This window comes from Triticum urartu, chromosome 6A, assembly GCF_056163025.1.
Source record: "Triticum urartu cultivar PI428250 chromosome 6A, HENAU_Tu73, whole genome shotgun sequence".
Taxonomy (NCBI): Eukaryota; Viridiplantae; Streptophyta; class Magnoliopsida; order Poales; family Poaceae; genus Triticum; species Triticum urartu.
The window spans coordinates 460,104,324-460,128,384 of record NC_141878.1 but is presented as its reverse complement, the minus strand read 5'-3'; the positions used below and the strand labels follow the sequence as shown (position 1 = coordinate 460,128,384).

The 24,061-nt window shown below is 46.2% G+C and overlaps 1 protein-coding gene across 1 annotated transcript in view; it reads left to right on the top strand.

Moving 5' to 3' along the window:
• The window catches only part of LOC125516068 (putative E3 ubiquitin-protein ligase SINA-like 6), a 39,000-nt gene extending 15,895 nt beyond the window's left edge, over positions 1–23,105 (top strand). The window contains exons 2-3 of the mRNA XM_087530567.1: positions 22,186–22,327; positions 22,410–23,105. Coding sequence (XP_087386693.1) covers positions 22,186–22,327; positions 22,410–23,105 — 838 coding nt within the window. The remainder of the gene's footprint in view (positions 1–22,185; positions 22,328–22,409) is intronic.
• Positions 23,106–24,061: the final 956 nt, after the last annotated feature.

Here is a 24,061-nt window from a genome sequence, read left to right as displayed (position 1 = left end):
TATTGGAAGGTTATGTTTGGACACCGGAATGGTTTCGGATAAGTTCGGGCATATACCGGAGTACCGAGGGGTTACTGGAACCCCCGGGGGGCTTAATGGGCCTACATGGGCTTTAGTGGAAGAGAGAGGAGGCGGCCAAGAGGTGGGGTGCGCCCGCCAAGCCCAATCCGAATTGGGAGGGGGCCCGGCCCCCTTTCCTTCTTCTCCTCTCCCCTTTCCTTCCCCCTCTTATTAGGACTAGGAAAGGGGGGAAATCTACTCCTAGTAGGAGTAGGTATCCCCCCTTGGGGCGCACCATGAGGGCCGGCCGTCCCCCTCCTCCCGTCCTTTATATACGAGGGAGGGGGCACCCCATGGACACACAAGTTGACAATTGTTTTAGCCGTGTGCGGCGCCCCCCTCCACAGATACACACCTTGGTCATATCGTCGTAGTGCTTAGGCGAAGCCCTGCACCAGTAACTTCATCATCACCATCAACACGCCGTCATGCTAATGAAACTCTCCCCCAGCCTCAACTGGATCAAGAGTACGAGGGACGTCACCGAGCTGAACGTGTGCAGATCACAGAGGTGCCGTGCGTTCGGTACTTGATCGGTTGGATCGCGAAGACGTTCGACTACATCAACCGCGTTTCTTAACGCTTCCGCTTTTGGTCTACGAGGGTACATAGACATACTCTCCCCTCTCATTGCTATGCATCCCTAGATAGATCTTGCGTGATCGTAGGAATTTTTTTGAAATACAGCGTTCCCCAACAAGTGGAGCTACACTAATTCAGAGACAAAGAACCATGATCCAAATCCCCAGCCGATGACGCAACAATCCTTGAGTGCTCAACCCCCCTGCACTCTCCCACCTTGCCCAAGCCGACAACTTCAAGAAGGAGGTGACACACGACGTGCCATTGCCGTCCAGTCTTAGCAAGAGAAGGGATTTCTCCTGGGAATGGAGCGGAAGGGAGAGGGCACGAACCTCGACGGCCCCTCCAAGGAGGGGAGTCACACCGGCTGGTGCTGCTGCCATCATGGCTACAGAACACCAGCCAAGTATTTCCCCCCGATTCATACCACAACTCCAGGCAGACACCTAGCAACGGATCTGGCGACCAAAGGCCACCGACGACTAGATCCGGCGGGATGAAGTGTTGCATGGGCGAGGAAGGCCGCCTTCAGATCCGGATGCCAGTGAGGAGGGCGCAACATCCAATGTGACTGGCGACAGCTCCGGCCATCTATGACGCCCCCGACTTAATCATGTTGGGGAATGCAATAATTTCAAAACAATTCCTACGTACACGCAAGATCTATCTAGGTGATGCATAGCAACGAGAGGGGAAGAGTGTTGTCCACGTACCCTCGTAGACCGTAAGCGGAAGCGTTATGACAACGCGGTTGATGTAGTCGAACGTCTTCACGATCCGACCGATCCAAGCACCGAAGATACGGCACCTCCGCGATCTGCTCACGTTCAGCTCGGTGACATCCCGCGAACTCTAGATCCAACTGAGTGTCGAGGGATAGTTTCGTCAGCACGACGACATGATGACGGTGATGATGAAGCTACCAGAACAGGGCTTCGCCTAAGCACCGGTACGATATGACCGAGGTAGATTATGGTGGAGGGGGGCACCGCACACGGCTAAGACAATGATCAACTTATGTGTCTATGGGGTTCCCCCTCCCCCGTATATAAAGGAGTGGAGGAGGGGGAGGGCCGGCCCTCTATGGCGCGCACTAGGGGAGTCCTACTCCCGGTGATTCCCCCTTCCAAGTAGGAGTAGGAGAGGAAGGAAGGAGGAGAGAGGGAGGAAGGAAAGGGGGCCCGACCCCCCTTCCCAATTCAGATTAGGCATGGGGGGCATCCTAGGCCGCCTCCTCCTCTCTCCCACTAAGGCCCAATAAGGCCCATACACTCCCCGGGGGGTTCCGGTAACCTCCCGGTACTCTGGTAAATGCCCAAACTCACCTGGAACCATTCTGATGTCCAAACATAGCCATCCAATATATCGATCTTTATGTCTCGACCATTTTGAGACTCCTCGTCATGTCCGTGATCATATCCGGGACTCTGGACTACCTTCGGTACATCAAAACACATAAACTTATAATATCGATTGTCACCAAACGTTAAGCGTGCGGACCCTATGGGTTCGAGAACTATGTAGACATGACCGAGAATAATCTCCGGTCAATAACCAATAGTGGAACCTAGATGCTCATATTGGTTCCTACATATTCTACGAAGATCTTTATCGGTCAAACCGCATAACAAAATACGTTGTTCCCTTTGTCATCGGTATGTTACTTGCCCGAGATTCGATCATCGGTATCATCATACCTAGTTCAATCTCGTTTCCGGCAAGTCTCTTTACTCGTTCCGTAATGCTACATCCCGTAACTAAATCATTAGTTACATTTCTTGCAAGGCTTATAGTGATGTACATTACCGAGAGGGCCTAGAGATACCTCTCCGATACTCGGAGTGGAAAATCCTAATCTCGATCTATGCCAACTCAACAAACACCATCGGAGACACCTGTAGAGCATCTTTTTAGTCACACAGTTACGTTGTGAAGTTTGATAGCACACTAAGTGTTCCTCCGGTATTCGGGAGTTGCATGATCTCATAGTCATAGGAACATGTATAAGTTATGGAGAAAGCAATAGCAGTAAACTAAACGATCATCATGCTAAGCTAACGGATGGGTCAAGTCAATCACATCATTCTCTAATGATGTGATCCCGTTTATCAAATGAAAACTCTTTGTCTATGGCTAGGAAACTTAACCATCTTTGATCAACGAGCTAGTCAAGTAGAGGCATACTAGTGACACTCTGTTTGTCTATGTATTCACACATGTACTAAGTTTCCGGTTAATACAATTCTAGCATGAATAATAAACATTTATCACGATATAAGGAAATATAAATAACAACTTTATTATTGCCTCTAGGGCATATTTCCTTCAGTCTCCCACTTGCACTAGAGTCAATAATCTAGATTACATTGTAATGATTCTAACATCCATGGAGTCTTGGTGCTGATCATGTTTTGCTCGTGAGAGAGGCTTAGTCAACGGGTCTGCAACATTCAGATCAGTATGTATCTTGCAAATCTCTATGTCTCCCTCCTAGACTTGCCCAAGGATGGAATTGAAGCATCTCTTGATGTGCTTGGTTCTCTTGTAAAATCTGGATTCCTTTGCCAAGGCAATTGCACCAGTATTGTCACAAAAGATTTTCATTGGACCCGATGCACTAGGTATGACACCTAGATCAGATATGAACTCCTTCATCCAGACTCCTGCATTTGCTGCTTCTGAAGCAGCTATGTACTCCGCTTCACATGTAGATCCCGCCACGACGCTCTGCTTGGAACTGCACCAACTGACAGCTCCACCATTTAATAAAAATACGTATCCGTTTTGTGAGTTAGAGTCATCCGGATTAGTGTCAAAGCTTGCATCGACGTAACTATTTACGACAAGCTCTTTGTCACTTTCATAAACGAGAAACATATCCTTAGTCCTTTTCAGGTATTTCAGGATGTTCTTGACCGCTGTCCAGTGATCCACTCCTGGATTACTTTGGTACCTCCCTGCTAAACTAATAGCAAGGCACACATCAGGTCTGGTACACAACATTTCATACATGATAGAACCTATTGATGAAGCATAGGGAATGACTTTCATTTTCTCTCTATCTTCTGCAGTGGTCGGGCATTGAGTCTGACTCAACTTCACACCTTGTAACACAGGCAAGAACCCTTCCTTTGCTTGATCCATTTTGAACTTCTTCAAAACTTTATCAAGGTATGTGCTTTGTGAAAGTCCAATTAAGCGTCTTGATCTATCTCTATAGATCTTGATGCCTAATATATAAGCAGCTTCACCGAGGTCTTTCATAGAAAAATTCTTATTCAAGTATCCTTTTATGCTATTCAAAAATTCAATATCATTTCTGATCAATAATATGTCATCCACATATAATAGCAGAAATGCTACAGAGCTCCCACTCACTTTCTTGTAAATACAGTCTTCTCCAAAAGTCTGTATAAAACCATATGCTTTGATCACACTATCAAAGCGTATATTCCAACTCCGAGAGGCTTGCACCAGTCCATAAATGGATTGGTGGAGCTTGCACACTTTGTTAGCACCTTTTGGATCTACAAAACCTTCTGGTTGCATCATATACAACTCTTCTTTAAGATATCCATTAAGGAATGCAGTTTTGACATCCATTTGCCAAATTTCATAATCATAAAATACGGCAATTGCTAACATGATTCAGACAGACTTAAGCATCACTACGGGTGAGAAGGTCTCATCGTAGTCAACTCCTTGAACTTGTCAAAAACCTTTCGCAACAAGTCAAGCTTTGTAGACAATAACATTACCGTCAGTGTCAGTCTTCTTCTTGAAGATCCATTTATTCTCTATGGCCTACCGATCATGAGGGAGGTCAACCAAACTACACACTTTGTTCTCATACATGGATCCCATCTCAGATTTCATGGCCTCAAGCCATTTTGCGGAATCTGGGCTCATCATCGCTTCCTCATAGTTCGTAGGTTCATCATGGTCAAGTAACATGACCTCTAGAATAGGATTACCATGTCACTCTGGTGCAGATCTTGCTTTGGTTGACCTACGAGGTTAGGTAGTAACTTGATCAGAAGTTTCATGATCATCATCATTAGCTTCCTCACTTACTGGTGTAGGAATCACTTGAACTGATTTCAGTGATGAACTACTTTCCAATAAGGGAGTAGGCACAATTACCTTGTCAAGTTCTACTTTCCTCCCACTCACTTCTTTCGAGAGAAACTCCTTCTCTAGAAAGGATCCATTCTTAGCAACGAATATCTTGCCTTCAGATCTGTGATAGAAGGTGTACCCAACAGTTTCCTTTGGGTATCCTATGAAGACACATTTCTCCGATTTGGGTTCAAGCTTATTAGGTTGAAGCTTTTTCACATAAGCATTACAGCCCCAAACTTTAAGAAATGACAACTTGGGTTTCTTGCCAAACCACAGTTTATAAGGTGTCGTCTCAACGGATTTTGATGGTGCCCTATTTAACGTGAATGCAACTGTCTCTAAAGCATAACCCCAAAATGATAGTGGTAAATCAGTGAGAAACATCATAGATTGCATCATATCTAATAAAGTGTGGTTACGACGTCCGGACACACCATTACACTATGGTGTTCCAGGTGGCGTGAGTTGCGAAACTATTCCGCATTGTTTCAAATGAAGACCAAACTCATAACTCAAATATTCACCTCCACGATCAGATCATAGAAACTTAATTTTCTTGTTACGATGATTTTCCACTTCACTCTGAAATTCATTGAACTTTTCAAATGTTTCAGACTTATGTTTCATTAAGTAGATATACCCATATCTGCTCAAATTATCAGTGAAGGTAAGAAAATAACGATACCCGCCGCGAGCATCAACACTCATCGGACCGCATACATCAGTATGCATAATTTCCAACAAATCTGTTGCTCGCTCCATTGTTTCGGAGAACGGAGTTTTTGTCATCTTGCCCATGAGGCATGGTTCGCAAGCATCAAGTGATTCATAATCAAGTGATTCCAAAAACCCATCAGCATGGAGTTTCTTCATGCGCTTTACACCAATATGACCTAAACGGCAGTGCCACAAATAAGTTGCACTATCATTATTAAACTTATATCTTTTGCCTTACTATGAACATGTGTATCACTACTACCAAGATTTAGTAAAAACAGACCACTCGTCAAGGGTGCAAGACCATAAAAGATATTATTCATATAAATAGAACAACCATTATTCTCTGATTTAAATGAATAACCATCTCGCATCAAACAAGATCCAGATATAATGTTCATGCTCAACGCTGGCACCAAATAACAATTATTTAGGTCTAAAACTAATCCCGAAGGTAGATGTAGAGGTAGCGTGCCGACAGTGATCACATCGACTTTGGAACCATTTCCCACACACATCGTCACCTTGTCCTTAGCCAATCTTCGCTTAATCCGTAGCCCTTGTTTCGAGTTGCAAATATTAGCAACAGAACCAGTATCAAATACCCAGGCGCTACTGCGAGCATTAGTAAGGTACACATCAATAACATGTATATCAAATATACCTTTCACTTTGCCATCCTTCTTCTCCGCCAAATACCTGGGGTAGTTCCGCTTCCAGTGACTAGTCCCTTGTAGTAGAAGCACTCAGTCTCAAGCTTAGGTCCAGACTTGGCTTCTTCACTTGAGCAGCAACTTGCTTGCTGTTCTTCTTGAAGTTCCCCTTCTTCCCTTTACCCTTTTTCTTGAAACTGGTGGTCTTGTTGACCATCAACACTTGATGCCCCTTCTTGATTTCTACCTCCGCAGCCTTTAGCATTGCAAAGAGCTCGGGAATCGTCTTATCCATCCCTTGCATATTATAGTTCATCACGAAGCTCTTGTAGCTTGGCGGCAGTGATTTGAAGAACTCTGTCAATGACACTATCATCAGGAAGATTTACTCCCAGTTGAGTCAAGTGGTTGTGGTACCCAGACATTCTAAGTATATGTTCACTAACATAACTATTATCCTCCATTTTGCATCTATAGAACTTATTGGAGACTTCATATCTCTCAATCCGGACATTTGCTTGAAATATTAACTTCAACTCCTGGAACATCTCATATGCTCCATGACGTTCAAAACATCGTTGAAGTCCCGGTTCTAAGCCGTAAAGCATGGCACACTGAACTATCGAGTAGTCATCAACTTTGCTCTGCCAGGTGTTCACAACATCTGGCGTTGCTCCTGCAACGGGTTTTTCACCCAGCGGTGCTTCCAGGACGTAATTCTTCTATGCAGCAATGAGGATAATCCTCAAGTTATGGACCCAGTCCGTGTAATTGCTACCATCATCTTTCAACTTAGCTTTCTCTAGGAGCGCATTAAAATTCAACGGAACAACAACACGGGCCATCTATCTACAACAACATAGACATGCAAAATACTATCGGGTACTAAGTCCATGATAAATTAAAGTTCAATTAATCAAATTACTTAAGAACTCCCACTTAGATAGACATCCCTCTAATCATCTAAGTGATCACGTGATCCATATCAACTAAACCATGTCCGATCATCACGTGAGATGGAGTAGTTTTCAATGGTGAACATCACTATGTTGATCATATCTACTATATGATTCACGCTCGACCTTTCGGTCTCAGTGTTCCGAGGCCATATCTGCATATGCTAGGCTCGTCAAGTTTAACCCGTGTATTCCGCGTGTGCAAAACTGGCTTGCACCCGTTTTATGTGAACGTAGAACTTATCACACCCGATCATCACGTGGTGTCTCGGCACGACGAACTATAGCAACGGTGCATACTCAGGGAGAATACTTGTACCTTGAAATTTAGTGAGAGATCATCTTATAATGCTACTGCCGAACTAAGCAAAATAAGATGCATAAAGGATAAACATCACATGCAATCAATATAAGTGATATGATATGGCCATCATCATCTTGTGCCTTTGATCTCCATCTCCAAAGCACCGTCATGATTACCATCATCGCCGGCTTGACACCTTGATCTCCATCGAAGTATCGTTGTCGTCTCGCCAACTATTGCTTCTATGACTATCGCTACCGCTTAGTGATAAAGTAAATAAATTACATGGCGATTGCATTTCATACAATAAAGCGACAACCATATGGCTCCTGCCAGTTGCCGATAACTCTGTTACAAAACATGATCATTTCATACAATAAAATTTAGCATCATGTCTTGACCATATCACATCACAAAATGCCCTGCAAAAAAAGTTAGACGTCCTCTACTTTGTTGTTGCAAGTTTTACGTGGCTGCTACGGGCTGAGCAAGAACCGTTCTTACCTACGCATCAAAAACCACAACGCGGTATATTGATTGCTTTTTGATCTTTAGAAAGAACCCTGTTCATTGAATCCGATTCAACTAAAGTTGGAGAAACTGACACCCACTAGCCACCTGTGTGCGAAGCACGTCGGTAGAACCAGTCTCGCGTAAGCGTACGCGTAATGTCGGTCTGAGTCGCTTCATCCAACAATACCGCTGAATCAAGAATCAACTAGTGACGGCAAACAATATGTATATACCCACACCCACAACTCCTTTGTGTTCTACTCGTGCATATAACATCTACGCATAGACCTGGCTCGGATGCCACTGTTGGGGAATGCAGTAATTTCAAAAAAATTCCTACGTACACGCAAGATCTATCTAGGTGATGCATAGCAACAAGAGGGGAAGAGTGTTGTCCACGTACCTTCGTAGACCGTAAGCGGAAGCATTATGACAACACGATTGATGTAGTCGAACGTCTTCACGATTCGACCGATCCTAGCACCGAAGATACGATCCCTCCGCGATCTGCACACGTTCAGCTCGGTGACGTCCCGCGAACTCTATATCCAGCTGAGTGTCGAGGGAGAGTTTCGTCAGCACGATGGCGTGATGATGGTGATGATGAAGCTATCGGAACATGGCTTCGCCTAAGCACCTCTACGATATGACCGAGGTAGATTATGGTGGAGGGGGCACCGCACACGGCTAAGACAATGATCAACTTGTGTGTCTATGGGGTGCCCACACCCCCGTATATAAAGGAGTGGAGGAGGGGGGAGGGCCGGCCCTCTATGGCGCGCCCTAGGGGAGTCCTACTCCCACCGGGAGTAGGATTACCCCCTTCCAAGTAGGAGTAGGAGAGGAAGGAAGGAGGGGAGAGGGAGGAAGGAAACGGGGGCCGGCCCCCCTTCCCATGGGCTTGGGGGGGGGGGCGCCCCCATCCTAGGCCGCCTCCTCCTCTCTCCCACTAAGGCCCAATAAGGCCCATACACTCCCCGGGTGGTTCCGGTAACCTCCTAGTACTCCGGTAAATGCCTGAACTCTCCCGGAACCATTCCGATGTCCAAACATAGTCATCAAATATATCAATCTTTATGTCTCGACCATTTCGAGACTCCTCGTCATGTCCGTGATCATGTCTGGGACTCCGTACTACCTTCGGTACATCAAAACACATAAACTCATAATACCGATTGTCACCGAACGTTAAGCGTGCGGATCCTACGGGTTCGAGAACTATGTAGACATGACCGAGACTCATCTCCGGTCAATAACCAATAGCGGAACCTTGATGCTCATATTGGTTCCTACATATTCTATGAAGATCTTTATTGGTCGAACCGCATAACAACATACGTTGTTCCCTTTGTCATCTGTATGTTATTTGCCCAAGATTCGATCATTGGTATCATCATACCTAGTTCAATCTCGTTTCCGGCAAGTCTCTTTACTCATTCCGTAATGCTACATCGCATAACTAACTCATTAGTTACATTTCTTGCAAGGCTTATAGTGATGTACATTACCGAGAGGGCCCAGAGATACCTCTTCGATACTCGGAGTGACAAATCCTAATCTCGATCTATGCCAAATCAACAAACACCATCAGAGACACCTGTAGAGCATCTTTATAGTCACCCACTTACGTTGTGACGTTTGATAGCACACTAAGTGTTCCTCTGGTATTCGGGAGTTGCATGATCTCATAGTCATAGGAACATGTATAAGTTATGGAGAAAGCAATAGCAGTAAACTAAATGATCATCGTGCTAAGCTAACGGATGGGTCAAGTCAATCACATCATTCTCTAATGATGTGATCCCATTTATCAAATGACAACTCTTTGTCTATGGCTGGGAAACTTAACCATCTTTGATCAACGAGCTAGTCAAGTAGAGGCATACTGGTGACACTCTGTTTGTCTATGTATTCACTCATGTACTAAGTTTCCGGTTAATACAATTCTAGCATAAATAATAAACATTTATCATGATATAAGGAAATATAAATAACAACTTTACTATTGCCTCTAGGGCATATTTCCTTCAAATCATGCACTAATCATACACGCAAATGCGCACGATCAAGGTCAGAGACTCACAGGAAGATATCATAGCACAACTCTAGACACGAATGAAACAATACATGCTTTATATTACAAGCCAGGGCCTCGAGGGCTTGAATATATAAGCTCAAGTTCACAAGAGTCAGTGGAAGCAACATTATCTGTGTACAGATGTAAGTAAACAAGTCTACCTTAAGAAGGCTAACACAAACATCAACATGGATCGAAAAGGCAAGGCCTCCTTCGTAGGAGCCTCCTAAACTACTCCTGGTTGGCGGCAGCCTCCACATAGTAGTAGGCATCCTCGAGGTAGTAGTAGTCATCGGTGGTGGCATCTGGCTCTTGGGATCCGTCATTTGGTCGCAGTAATTGGGTATAGGGGAAAAGAAGTTGCAAAGCAACCGTGAGGATTCATCCATTAGCATTAATTTCATTCTTTCCCAAGATTGCACAACATGTTCATGCTCACGTTGTTTAAAATTCATGATTTGATTTCGAAGGGAAATAATTTTTGCGGGCGGAAAATACTTAGTAATAAAAGCATCCTTGCACTTATCCATGAATCAATACTATTACGAGGCAAAGATGAATACCAAATTTTTGCACGATCTCACAAATAAAAAGGAAATAATTTTAATTTCACAATATCATTGTCCACATCTTTTTTATTTTGCATATCACACAATTATAAGGAAGTGTTTAGATGGGACGCGACATCCTCATTAGGAGTACCAGGAAATTGCTCTTTCATATCAAGATTCAACAAAGCGGCATTAATATCAAAAACTCCGCACTAGCGGCAGGAGGAGCAATCAGAGAACTAATAAAATCATTATTTTAAGTATTGGAAAAGTCACACAACTTGGTATTTTCTTGAGACATCATAACTACACAAATAAGAACTCAAGCAAAAAAGAGATCGAACGAGAAAAAGGCAAACAAAAAATATTTTTGTATTTTTGCAAAAATGTTTTAGAAGTGGGGGAGATGAAAACGAGAGGTGGATGGCAAATAAAGTAATTGCAAGGAGATGAGAGTTTGTGCGTAGGAAGCTGATAGTTGTTGATGATGTCTCCCCGGCAACGGCACTATAAATTCTTCCTGATTGCTTGTATCTGCATTGGTATTTCCACGAAGAAGAGAGGATGATGCAGCACAACAACGGTAAGTATTTCCCTTAGTTATGAAACCAAGGTTATCAATCTAGTAGGAGAACCAAGCAACACTATGAAAACATCACCTACACACAAACCACAAAAACTTGCAATCCAACGCGTAAGAGGTGTTGTCAATCCCCCCTCGGTATTGAGATAGATTAAATTGTATGAGATTGGATAAATAGATCTAGAAAAAACACAAAATAAAATAAGTAAAGAAAAAGTGTAATAAGGTATTTTTGGATTAATAGATCTGAAAATAACATGATAGGAAATAGACCTGGGGGCCATACATTTCACTAGAGGCTTCTCTCGAGAAAATAGCATACGGTGGGTAAACAAATTACTGTTGGGCAATTGATAGAAGAGCAAATAATTATGACGATATCTAAGGCAATGATCATGTATATAGGCATCACGTCCAAAATTAGTAGACCGACTCCTGCCTGCATCTACTACTATTACTCCACACATCGACTGCTATCCAGCATGGATCTAGTGTATTAAGTTCATGGAAAAACGGAGTAATGCAATAAGAACGATGTCATGATGTAGACAAGATCTATTCATGTAGGAATAGACCCCATATTTTTATCCTTAATAGCAATGATACATGCGTGTCATGTCGCTTTCTGTCACTGAGATTGAGCACCGCAAGATCGACCCATCACAAAGCACCTCTTCCCATGGCAAGAAAAATCAATCTAGTTGGCCAATCCAAACCAAACTTTCGGAGAAGAAATATGAGGCTATAACAATCATGCATAAGAGAGTTCAACAACAACTCAAACAATATTCACGGATAGAACTGATCATAAACTCACAATTCATCAGATCCCAACAAACACACCACCGAGAGTCATTACATCAAATAGACCTCCAAGAACATCAAGGAAAACATTGTATTGAAGATCAAAAAGAGAGAGACACCATCTAGCTACTGCCTACGGACCTGTTGGGGATATAACTATTGGATATAACCCGCCCAGGAGGGGCCGGGTCACGCCGCTGGCAGCTTAAAGATGAAGAAGCCCGACGAGGCCCAAGAAGATATGAAGATGGCGGTTCATGAAGCAGGCTTATTAATGACCCAAGACCCAGAGGCGACTTAAGGCCCAAAGGGATGAGCCGCCATATGTTTAAATTGTACTATAAGGCAAGCTTAGTAGAAACCGAGCCAGTTACGTTTTGTGTAATCCAACAGGTACTTTGTAAGTCGCCGGGCATCAACCTGTATATAAAGGGGTGACCCGGCGGCGGGTTAACACAAGAGACAACTCATTGAGAACTAGGCCAAGCATATTCACTCCCTGGTAATCGAAACCCAAGAAATACAACCTAAAGCAGGAGTACACTACAAAAAAAGACACATCCATGACATTCTGGGCCGAACGAATTTTTTTTCTGTCATACATATGACACTTCTATGACGATAATTGTGACAAAACCCAGTATCATCATAGATGTGGTGGGATCCTACTTCTATGACAAAAAATCATGACAGAAAATGGGCTTTTCATCCTGGGCGGGCCGGAGACGCAGTTGCATGACATTCTTTGGTCCGTCCATGACGGAAAAAACCGTGGTAGAAGCGAGGGGGAGGAAAATTTAGGGAGTTCCCGGTTACGGTGGGAGGTCGGGGGCCGAGCGATGCGCGTTTCTCTCGTACACGTACCCGCGTGTGTGCGAGGCGTTGGCTCTAACTAAACCCGAGCGAGGCGTTGGGCTCTAACTGAACCCGAGCGATTACACTACAGGCTACGCGTTACTGAACCTGAGTGATCGATCGATGGCTGTTAACTGAACCCGATCGAGCGATTCCTTCGCTACTGCTGCTAACTGAAGCCGATCGATGCTGCCTCTGGGATGAACAGTGAGCGTTGCCGGGGGGTTTGGATGAACAGTGAGCGGTGGCGTTGCCTCTAGATGAACAGGACCCCGTGGTGTGGTGGAGGGCTGGATGAACAGTAGATGGTGGAGGGGTGCCCGTGGAGGGGTGGTTGAACAGGACCCCGTGGTGTGGAGGGCTGGATGAACAGTAGATGGTGGAGGGGTGGTTGAACAGTAGCTGGTGGAGTAGCGCGCGGTGGAGGCTGGATGAACAGGAGCCCGTGGAGGCTGGAGGAGGTCGACGGTAGCCCGTGGAGGCTGGAGGAGGTCGACGGTGGAGATGAACAGTATCCCGTGGAGTCCCGTTTTGCGGTACGCCACACCCCTCCCGATGAACAGGACCCCCGTTTCGACCGTAGCGCTCCAACAAAAGTCCGTTTCGTCCGTTTTGCGGTACGCCACACCCCTCCCGATCAACAGGACCCCCGTTTCGACCGTAGGAGGTCCGTTTCCTCCGTTTTGCGGTACGCCACACCCCTCCCGATCAACAGGACCCCCATTTCGATCGTAGGAGGTCCGTTTCCTCTGTTTTGCGGTACGCCAGACCCCTCCCGATCAACAGGACCCCGTTCCGAACGTAGGAGGTCCATTTCCTCTGTTGTGCGGTACGCCAGGTCTCGTTTCCATCGCCTGTTCCGTCCAAGCCCTCCTGATGAACACGACCATGCATTCCGTTCCGACCCAGCCGGTTGGCTCCCATGCGTTCCGTTGCCTCCCGATGAACACGACGCATTCCGTTGCCTCCCCATGAACACGACACATTCCGTTGCCTCCCCATGAACACGACGACGACGCTATTTCTCCGTTCCGGCCCAGCCATGTATACGAGCCCTGGCCGTATAGTATCCCGTGTCCGTATTTTCTTTCTTGCACCCTGGCCGCTGTACTTACGTGTACATGCTACGTGCGCGCCTCTACTACGACACGTACGCGCCTCTACTACGACACGTACGCGCCTCTACTACGACACGTACGCGCCTCTACTACGACACGTGCGCGCCTCTACATCCACCAGTATATATGTACGTACACGTCCACGACCAGAACGACAACGCTACATATGCTTCGACCAGGTGGGTCCCGCCTGTCAGGCACTTCCTTGCCTGCGAAGATGTAGCTGGTGGGTCCCAACAGTCAGGGGGGCGAATTGTTTTTTTGCCCGGACGCACTTCCTTGCGTGCGAAGATGTAGCTGGTGGGTCCCAGCAGTCAGGGGAAAGCGTTTTTTTGTGAAATACGGTGGCCCGTCCGGTGGGTCCCCGCTGTCAGGTGGAGGAATAATTATTTTGCACGTAATACTGAGGCACTTCCTTGGTGCGGCCGTGGACCCAGCTGTCAGCCTCTCCACGTACAGTCCACGTCCGATGGAAGCTGTTCCTTGACCACGTTGACCACGCCGCGCCGAGAGCACCAGGGCGGTGGACAACGGTGAGGCCTAGGAAGGGGACAACGCGGAGCTGGGGAAGACGCGTCAGTGGATGCCCACGCGTAGAGGAGTACGAGGGTTCACTGGTTCGCTGCGGTGTGAGGCTGCCGTCGCCGTAGAATAACAGGGGGTGTGGGTGAGTAGAGGGATGGCCTGGCCAGTGGTGGGAGTAGTAGGGGGCGGTGAGGCCTCCGCCGCATTGCAGCCGGCCACGGGAGGCAGGAGCACGAGGCACGAACGGCGCTGGTTTGGGCGGCTGGAGCAAGAAGACCAGAGGTTGAAGAAGCACTACGGCCGTTGGATGGACATTGTACGGTCACTGGAGCTAGAATCGTGCATATTGACTAAGTTGACAAAGCCCTCCGTCCCCGTCAACTTAGTAGGCCCACAAGTCAGCCTGCCACTATACTGGGTCCCAGCTAACATGGGGAGTATTCATTTTTTTGTGCGTAATAAGGAGGCACTTCCTTGCGTGCAAAGATATAGCTGGTGGGTCCGAGCTGTCAGCGGCGGTAACATTTTTTTTGCAAAATACAGAGGCCCTTTTGGTGGGTCCCTGATGTCAGGTGGAGGAATCATTATTTTGTGCATAATAAGGAGGCATTTCCTTGCGTGCGGCCGTGGACCCAGCTGTCGGCCTCTTCACGTACAGTCCACTTCAGATGCATGTCGGTCGTTGACCATGTTGACAAGGCCGCGCCGAGAGCACCAGGATGGTGGACGACGGCGAGGCCTAGGAAGGGAACGACACGGAGGCAGGGAAGACTCAGCAGTTGTTTCCCACACGGAGGGGAGTACGATTGTACGAGGGTTTGCTTGTTCGTCTGTCATTGCCGGAGAATAACAGCAGGTGTGGGTGAGTAGAGGGATGGCTAGGCCAGTGATGGGAGTACGGTGGGGCAGTGAGGCCTGCGCGGCAGCACAGCCGGCCGCGGGAAGGAGGGAGCAGGCAGTCCCGCCGGTGCTTGTTTGACCGGCTGGAGCAGGAAGAGCAGAGATTGAAGAAGGACGACGGCCGTTCGATGGACATCCAACAGTCACTGCTTGGGTGTCAACCTTTTTTAGGAAAGCCTCAAATCTGTGGAAAACAACATACAACCCATCTGCCATTATTTCTAATAATTTACAGCCCATTTGCTAATTCTTAAGGTTTTTTTAGAGCCCATATTTTTTTGTTAGCATTACAGCCCATATTGTGGCCACGGTTAAAAAATTATACGAAATTTTGCATATTTCGGTGCGGTCCGAACTGTTTTTAATCCCGAAATTTTGACTCACATTCAAACTGATTTTAAAAATAAATGTATATCAATATAAAATCCAACAAATTCTCCATGCATAAAAATTAATGTAATTTAAAATCTCGAAATGAAAAAAAGATATTTGAAACTAATTGCCGGTTTGATGTGTTTTAAAAATGTACAACCCATTTCTCATTACTGATAGGCCATTTTCTCGGCCAGCCGAATGAAGCTCTCCTCATCTTGAAAGATTTGGAGCCCAACAGGCCTGACAAAGCGACTTACTTGGCAAATCACAAAAAACTGGGCTGTGGTCGTGGACCCAGCTGTCAGCCTCTCCACGTACAGTACTCTTCCGATGGAAGTCGGTCGTTGACCACATTGACCACGCCGCACCGAGAGCACCAAGGCGGTGGACGACGGCGAGGCCTAGGAAGGGGACGACGCGGAGCCGGGGAAGACGCGTCAGTGGATGCCCACGCGGAGAGGAGTACGAGGGTTCACTGGTTCGGCTGCGGCGTGAGGCTGCCGTCGCCGCAGAATAACAGGGGGTGTGGGTGAGTAGAGGGATACCCTGGGCTAGCGGTGGGAGTAGTAGGGGGCGGTGAGGCCTCCGCGACATCACAGCCGGCCACGAGAGGCAGGAGCATGCGGCACGACTGGCGCTGCTTTGGGCGGCTGGAGCAAGAAGACGAGAGATTGAACAAGAATGCCGGCGTTGGATGTAAATCCAACACCTTCTTAGGCTTCGACCTACTGGCCCACATGTCAACCAGTCTATTTCTTTTTAGTCCATTTGGTGGGCTGGGTGAAACAATGATGTAGCATCTATGTAGCCCGTTTAAATCCGCGGACTTGCTGGGCTGGGTGAAAATATCATGTTGGGCTAGACGGAGAAATGTTATAAAAACATAAACACATGATTGCACGTCAGTAAAATCTTTGCAAGCTTATGTACGCAATCACTAGGAGTTAACTTGCCAAGTTATATATAAATAATAATAATTATTATTTTGTAAGAACTTTAAACTTACGAAATAAAGTATCATTTTAATTTGATGAGTTAATAGTACGTGGGGTATTATTATTTTTAGGCTAGACGTGGGACAGTTGAGTTGGTTCTAGGGGAAAGTACTGGGAGAAAAATCAGTTTACATCGAAAAAGAAAGTGGGAGAAAATTCAGAGACCTGATGGGTCCACCTGAGGAGGGGAATATGTTGGGAGGAAGGAGATTCAAAGCACGACAGCCGAGTGAACTAGTTTTTTTTACGGACAAGTGAACTAGTTTACATACATAAGCAAATAGCCACTAAAAAAGCAATCAGGTTAATGCGTTCTTAAAAGAAATATTTTGGACAAAACAGATAATTACGACACATAGGCTAATGCATGAAACACTCAGATGATAAAGGTGCTTATAAACAGATAAAGTACAACATCTAGACCTTCCTGGCACGCTTGATCATGATGCTGCGGCTGTCCATGTACTCGTCGGTTACGGGAAGCAGACACGCCCTCATGTCCAAGATCTGCCTGTACATGTCATAGCATGCGTATGCGTCCTTGGCCGTGTAGGTTATGTAGGCTAGATTCAGAGGTACCTCCCACGTGTTCAGGTCGTCTTCTTTCATGTTGGCGTGTCAGGGGTCGATGATGGTCTCAGCGAGGTCAACCACGGAGTCCTTCTCCTGCCCGTTGCTGATGATCTTGTATTGCTTCTGGATGTCGACAAGCTTGTTGCACCAGATGGCCGCATCGTCGCGTTCTTCCTTCTCTCCACCGTAGCGAAGGTGCAGTCGGCGTTGCCGATGAAACGGGCGAATGCTCCAGAACCTGGTGCAGCCATAGGACTGAGGCGAGGTAGAGCTTCACCAAGTCCGTATCGTTGGTGTACATCACATTCAACTTGGTGCAGCCATAGGACTGAACGGCGAACTCAAAGGGGAACTCCTTGCTGAAGTCCATATCCAGCAGGCTCACCCCTCGGATCACCATTGGAGTCTCTTCGAGTGAACGAGTGTGTAGGCGGCAGCAGTTCGTTTTTCAACTCTTGGGGAACTGGATTGAACAGTAAGCTGAGTGTGTACAGGCGACAACAGTTACTACCCCTCCCTCATCCACTGCACGCCCGGCAGAAGATGCACCCAAGGCCATACGTCGGTTCACGAGCGGGTCTGTATTGGTACTGTAATAACAGGAGTTAGTGGTCACTTTACTTAAATTTAATTAGCTTTAATAGAAATTTATACTTAAAACAAGCAATGCATTCGCTCGTTTTATCAGTGCCACAGGATCAACATGCACAACAATTAGAATTATTATTCTCAGGACGCACACGATCTGCACATTTGTCGCACTTTCACAAAGATAATACTACCAAGTTTGAACTGTTTGTTATGGTTGTTGTCCTCTGCATCATCATGCCGTGTTTCCCAGCTTGCAAGATTCAGAACCAACAAATAAGATCCAAATAATAAGTACAACAAATATGCCTACACATCTCATTGATTCCCAGCTTGCAAGATTCAGAACCAATAAATAAGATCCAAATAATAAGTACAACAAACATGCCTACATATCTCATTGATTCCCAGCTTGCAAGATTCAGAACCAACAAATAAGATTCAAATAATAAGTACAACAAAGATGCCTACACATCTCACTGATTCCCAGCTTGCAAGATTCAGAACCAACCCATTAGAGCCTTTTGATAAAGTGAATATCGGGTTTAAATCCATCTTGGCTAGCCATGTCATACAATTGAAGAACTTGGCGAATGCTCTTGACCGTCACAACATCTGTAGTTGAGTATTCCTGTTTGCACAACATGTTTGCACAGCACAAACAAGGAGACAGGAGAGCATGATTTCTCTTTAATAGCGGCCTTCTTGAACTCAACCTCCAGCTCTACTTGGATGAGGTCTGCCTGGAGTTCCATGATTCAATTCATGCACCTTTTTCTGCAGTTCACCTGAAATGAAGCAAAGATTGCATCATTCAGTTAGCAAGAAGTACTTGCTCTTGTGAGCTGGTAGGTTCTTCTTTAGTAGTTGCACTAAAATTGAGGAACATTAAGGTTGGCTGTCCGGCTCATGTAAGGTGCAACTATAATTTTCTTATCCTTTTGTGCAGTTCCACTAAAATAAAGTGCCATTGTGGTGACAGTGATGACTCCATCTTGCAAAGGCTAATAAAATGTTGCACGAGATTACCAGCAGAACTTGACGAAGATTTTGGAAACTCCAATCACCATTTTGTGCAGTTCCACCAAAATTGAGAGATGTTGCCCACGTGACATTTTAGTTGAACTGCACAAGACACTCATTCCAAAAAAAAGTGTTTTGTGCAGTTCACCAAAAGGTCACAATAGCAACAAGATGAAATGGATATCCCTATCTGCACAAAAAGATAGAAAGTAAACAGTTGCTGGTCAATAAGAATATATGAAACATATACAAAATGAAAAGAAGCATCTTAATTATGTTCATGACAATCACGCAAGGACAGTAGAAATTTTAAAACGTGAGCAATGCTTCATGTTACTAGAAGCATTACAATCAACAATGAGATTCCTCAAATATGGGATTACTTTAATGGTGGCATTGCTTGTTTACCAGACACAGTAAATCAACAACAGCTAAAGAGTTGGTTTAAGGGCATGGGACCGTGGGGACACCAGGACACTCAGCAGCGTAAAGGAGCAACTTACTTTTCATACTGGGGAAAACAGCAGGAGTGCCATTTGTAACACAGTTTAATTGCATCTTATCACTGGAGGCATTAGATTAACAATAACACTAGTTAGACATGTCCCTAAGGTAACAACGTGATCGCTTCATTTTACATGCGCCCTTACATTAACAACAACAAAAGGTTTGTATAAGGACATGCGACAGTGGACGCATCAACACAATGTACCTACAAGGAGGCATAAAGTGGTGATGCCGAGTTTGTTCATGCTATGTGAGGGCAGCAAACCTAATCCTGGAGACCTTGTACTATGTGAGGGCAGCAAATCTAATCCTGGAGACCTTTTACTATGTGAGGGCAGCAAATCTAATCCTGGAGACCTTTTACTATGTGAGGGCAGCAAATCTAATCCTGGAGACCTTTTACTATGTGAGGGCAGCAAATCTAATCCTGAGACCTTTTACTATGTGAGGGCAGCAAATGTAATCCTGAGACCTTTTACTATGTGAGGGCAGCAAATCTAATCCTGGAGACCTTTTACTATGTGATGGCAGCAAATCTAATCCTGGACATACTCTGTTGACTTGTCCACCAGCTGCCACTTTCTATCCTTTTTTCAACCAATAATAGATCTGTTCCTTATCCAGTTTGTACTGCATTTTCCCATTATTTCCCTTTTCAACCAAGAGACCGGTTGGGTATCTGGTCTCTACTACTTTCACCATATTATTTCCTCTTTGAATCAAGTCCTAGATTCATGCTACAACTTTCCCCCCTTTCTTCGTTGTTTGAACAAAGCCCTAGATTCAAATTCATGAAGTAGTTTTACCTCTAATAATACTAAAAATTTAGGTGGCTTTGGAAGAGCTAATGGGAGTAGAAAAAGATGCACATGCAGACACGTGGGGGAGCTGGGGCAGTAGAGCAAGGCCGCTTTCGAAGAACTTATACCTGAGGGTCGCCGGGATGTCGGCGACAGCAGGTCGGATCTGCGGACAATACGACAGGGAGGAAGAAGGGTCGGAGGACCTCCCGAGCCGGTGCTGTGTCGGATAGAATGACACGGGCAGAGGATCGGGCCCCTCCGGCAGCTGTGGGTTTCCTCCCTCGGCGGTGATGACCGCGTGAATGATGCCTGCGGTCGCCAGCACCGTCTAGAAACACTGCACGGTGCGGGGCCACAGGCCGGCGCCTTGGATGATTTGGCACAACCGACTGCCGCTCGCGTCCATCGCCTCCATAGGTGCTTGTGGCTTCTGGTCACTTGGTCTTGGATTGGAGTGAGCAGTGTTGCGCAGAGACTTGGGAGTAGATGGATTGGAGTGGTGGGGCTATACTAGCAAGCAGTTGTACGTACTAGTACAATAGTGGGCTCACATAGCAATTTTGTCTCATGCAAGAGCCTGGCTATATGCGTGCTCCAATGTTCGCAACTGCAACATTCGGTTTGCGCTTGGCTCTTCGCCTCTTCGAGAAGACGAACAATGATGTTACTACTACTGCTTCTACAGTGTCGAATCCACTGCTGCATGTCCGTCCACCGTGAGCGGGACGGATAGCTTGTTGTAGAAGTACTACTAAGCAAAAGCATGTCCTCGTTTGCGAGCAACCGCGCGCATTGGTGAGGGAGAAGGCGTGTAGTAAAATCAAGCTTCTCCTCGTTGTACGAGTTGATGCGACACATCATAGCACTGGCCCCACATGCTTGCCTCTAAACTTGGTTGAAAGACCCGCAATGTACAATATATTTGCTGCAACCTCTAACATTTACCCACCACAAATTAAAATATATGTGGCCATATGCATCGTTCTGATGCAGAGGCCGGGGAGTCCCCCCTTTTCAAAAAAAAATTAAAAAATATATTTCTGTCTTGACCAGATGAGCGTGCAAACTACAATCACCAGGGTGTCAGGTGGGGCCAGAAGACTATTTTAATTTTTTTTTAAAAACTTCGAGACGACCACATAGCATGGAGCCGACCCCAACGATTTTAAGCTTACATTCATGGTACACGCTATCCTAGACTACTCTACACATGAAACTGCCACACGAGCGTCCGGGCTGCGCTTGGCTCTTCGCCTCTTCGGGAAGTCGAACAATGATGGAGTACTACTGCACTGGAGGAGTACTACAGTACGCTTCTGGCCATCTGACACCGATTGAACTGCTGCATGTCCACCGCGTGCGGGAGGGAGAGCGTGTAGCGAAAGCTTCTCCTAGTCTTGCCAGCCACCATGCTCATGGGCGAGGGAGGGACGCTCCTGCCTTTGCGTGTATGACAGGTGGGCCCGATAGGTGTGTGGCCAACCTGTCATACAGCCAAAGGCAGGTGTAGTTAAGTCCATAAGGGAGAGGATAATCAAACTTCTCGTTGATGTACGAGTTGACGCGACACATCAAAGCACTGCACTCGATATATTTCAATAATTTGCGTTTACCGATGCATTAATTACAACGCATGCATGCATGCCGTGGCTCTCCTTTTGATACTCCCTCCGGTCCTTTTTACTCTGCATATTAGGTTTGCCTGAAGTCAATCTCATCCAACTTTGACCAAATCTATACAAAAAATTATTAACATTCACATAACAACATATTTATTATTAGATCCATCTCGAAATATATTTTCATATTATATTTATTAGATGTTATAGATGTTAATATTTTTTAATATAAATTTGGTCAAACTTAGCAAACTTTGATTTCAGACAAAGCTAATGTGTGGAGTAAAAAGGACCGGAGGGAGTACTTGCATGTGTTGATTTAATGCACCTTGAAGTAGTATAAAATATGTGACGGTAAAGCTTTGTAATACCCCGGCCCAAGTCGAGAGGTGGCTGTGCACGAGGAGGGCGAGATCATGCAGACCGAACAGGACCCGATAATGGAGCTCTCTAAGGTCTCAATGGACCTCACCGTGCTCCACTGCCCCTTGTGCCTCTGCCCCTTGACGCCTCTAGTGTATGAGGTTCAAATACACCTCGTCCGTTCGGCTGATTGAGCAAGGTGCAGGTTTCTTGATTGATGTGCTGTTCGATTGATTTCTGCAGCGCAAGGGAGGGCACCTGGCCTGCGCGGACTGCCGCGTCGAGCGCCCCGGGAACCAGCGGCAGTGCCAGAAGTGTGAGCGCGGCAGTGGCTTCAACGTGCGGAACACGGCGGTGGACTCCGTCCTTTCGTCGGTGAGGGTGGAGTGCCCACACGAAGGCTGTGGGCTCTACGTCACTTACCACAAGCTCGCCGATCACCAGAGCGTGTGTCCGCTCGCGCCCTGCAAATGCCCCGTGCCCGTCTGCGGCTACGAAGGCCCGCCGCCGGCGCTCTACCACCACATCAACACCGCGCATCCCATGCCCGTGCACAGGATCCAATACGGCAAGGTGCTCCAGCTGCAAGTGCCACTGTCGGAGCCATGGCTCTTGCTGTTCGTGGAGGAGGACCGCCGCATGTTTTTCTTGGTCGGCGGCATGCTCGACATCGGCGTGCCTATCGCCGTGTCGGTCGTCTGCATCAGAGCGGGGGCATCCCCACTGCCGCACTACGTGGCCAAGCTGTGGGCGAACGGCCCGCCGGGGGAGCCCAAAGGCACGACCGACGCCGTCATGGTGGAAATGGAGGTGACAAGCAGCAAGGATCCCGGCGACGTCGACGTGCAGGAGCTGACCTTCTTGACAGTTCCGCCCAAGCTGCTGGCCGGGGCTAAGCTTGTGTCCCTCCACATTCAGATTGACAAGCTCACGTCCTAAATGTTTCTACAGTGCCTTCTGTTTATCTTAGCAATATGCTAATATAGGGATTACCTTGGTCTACTTTAGCTTAAGAAATGGTGGGTTTTGGTGGTGATGTAGCAATTACTTCGACATCAGATCAGTAATTTCCAACAGTCGAACGGATATTTTTGTGTCTGTTGGATATAAAGTTCCTTTGGGTAAGAAGTACTACTTGTCATCAAAATGGATAAAAGGAGATGTATGTAGACGTATTTTAGTTCTAGATACGTCCCTTTTTATCCATTTTGATGACAAGCACTCCCTCCGTTCCACAATACATGCCTTCCATTTGTGAAAATATAGATGTATCTAGCATGTTTTAGTATATAGGTACATCCATGATAGAGCCAATTAGATGGTTGAGAACACTACAATTCGTAGCTACAGATGCGTGTGTGACTCCCAGATGCAGAGGCCAGGGGTCATCATCCTCCTTTTCGAGAAAAAACAGATGCGTGTGTGAGAGGATGAGTGCGTGCGTGCACCTCTTCTCTTACTGTATAACGTACTACTAAACTCGGAGTACAAGTTTTTGTGGGTGGCACGATGGTGCGTGCGAGAAGTCCCGAGAGATAGGTTTAATGCGTCTGAAAAAAGACTAGCCTAGAGCTTGCCACGCGGCTATTCCTGTCAAACGCCCCATTAACCGTAATATATGTATACAACGGTGTCAGTTATTGCACGTACACAGCAGTACTCCCTCCTTTCCGGTTTATAGGGCTTAATTCAAAAATCTCACCAACCAAGATGGTGAGTGGTGGAATATTTTTTGTAGTTTGCAAAGCACCTAATTAATGCTCTTGTTTTTCTCAAAAAGTTATGTTTATTAATGCATTAATTGCAATGCATGCATGCATAATGTACATGCATTGGTCAATTTTCTCTTAATACTTGCATGCAATGATTTAATGCACCTTGGAATATGAACATGT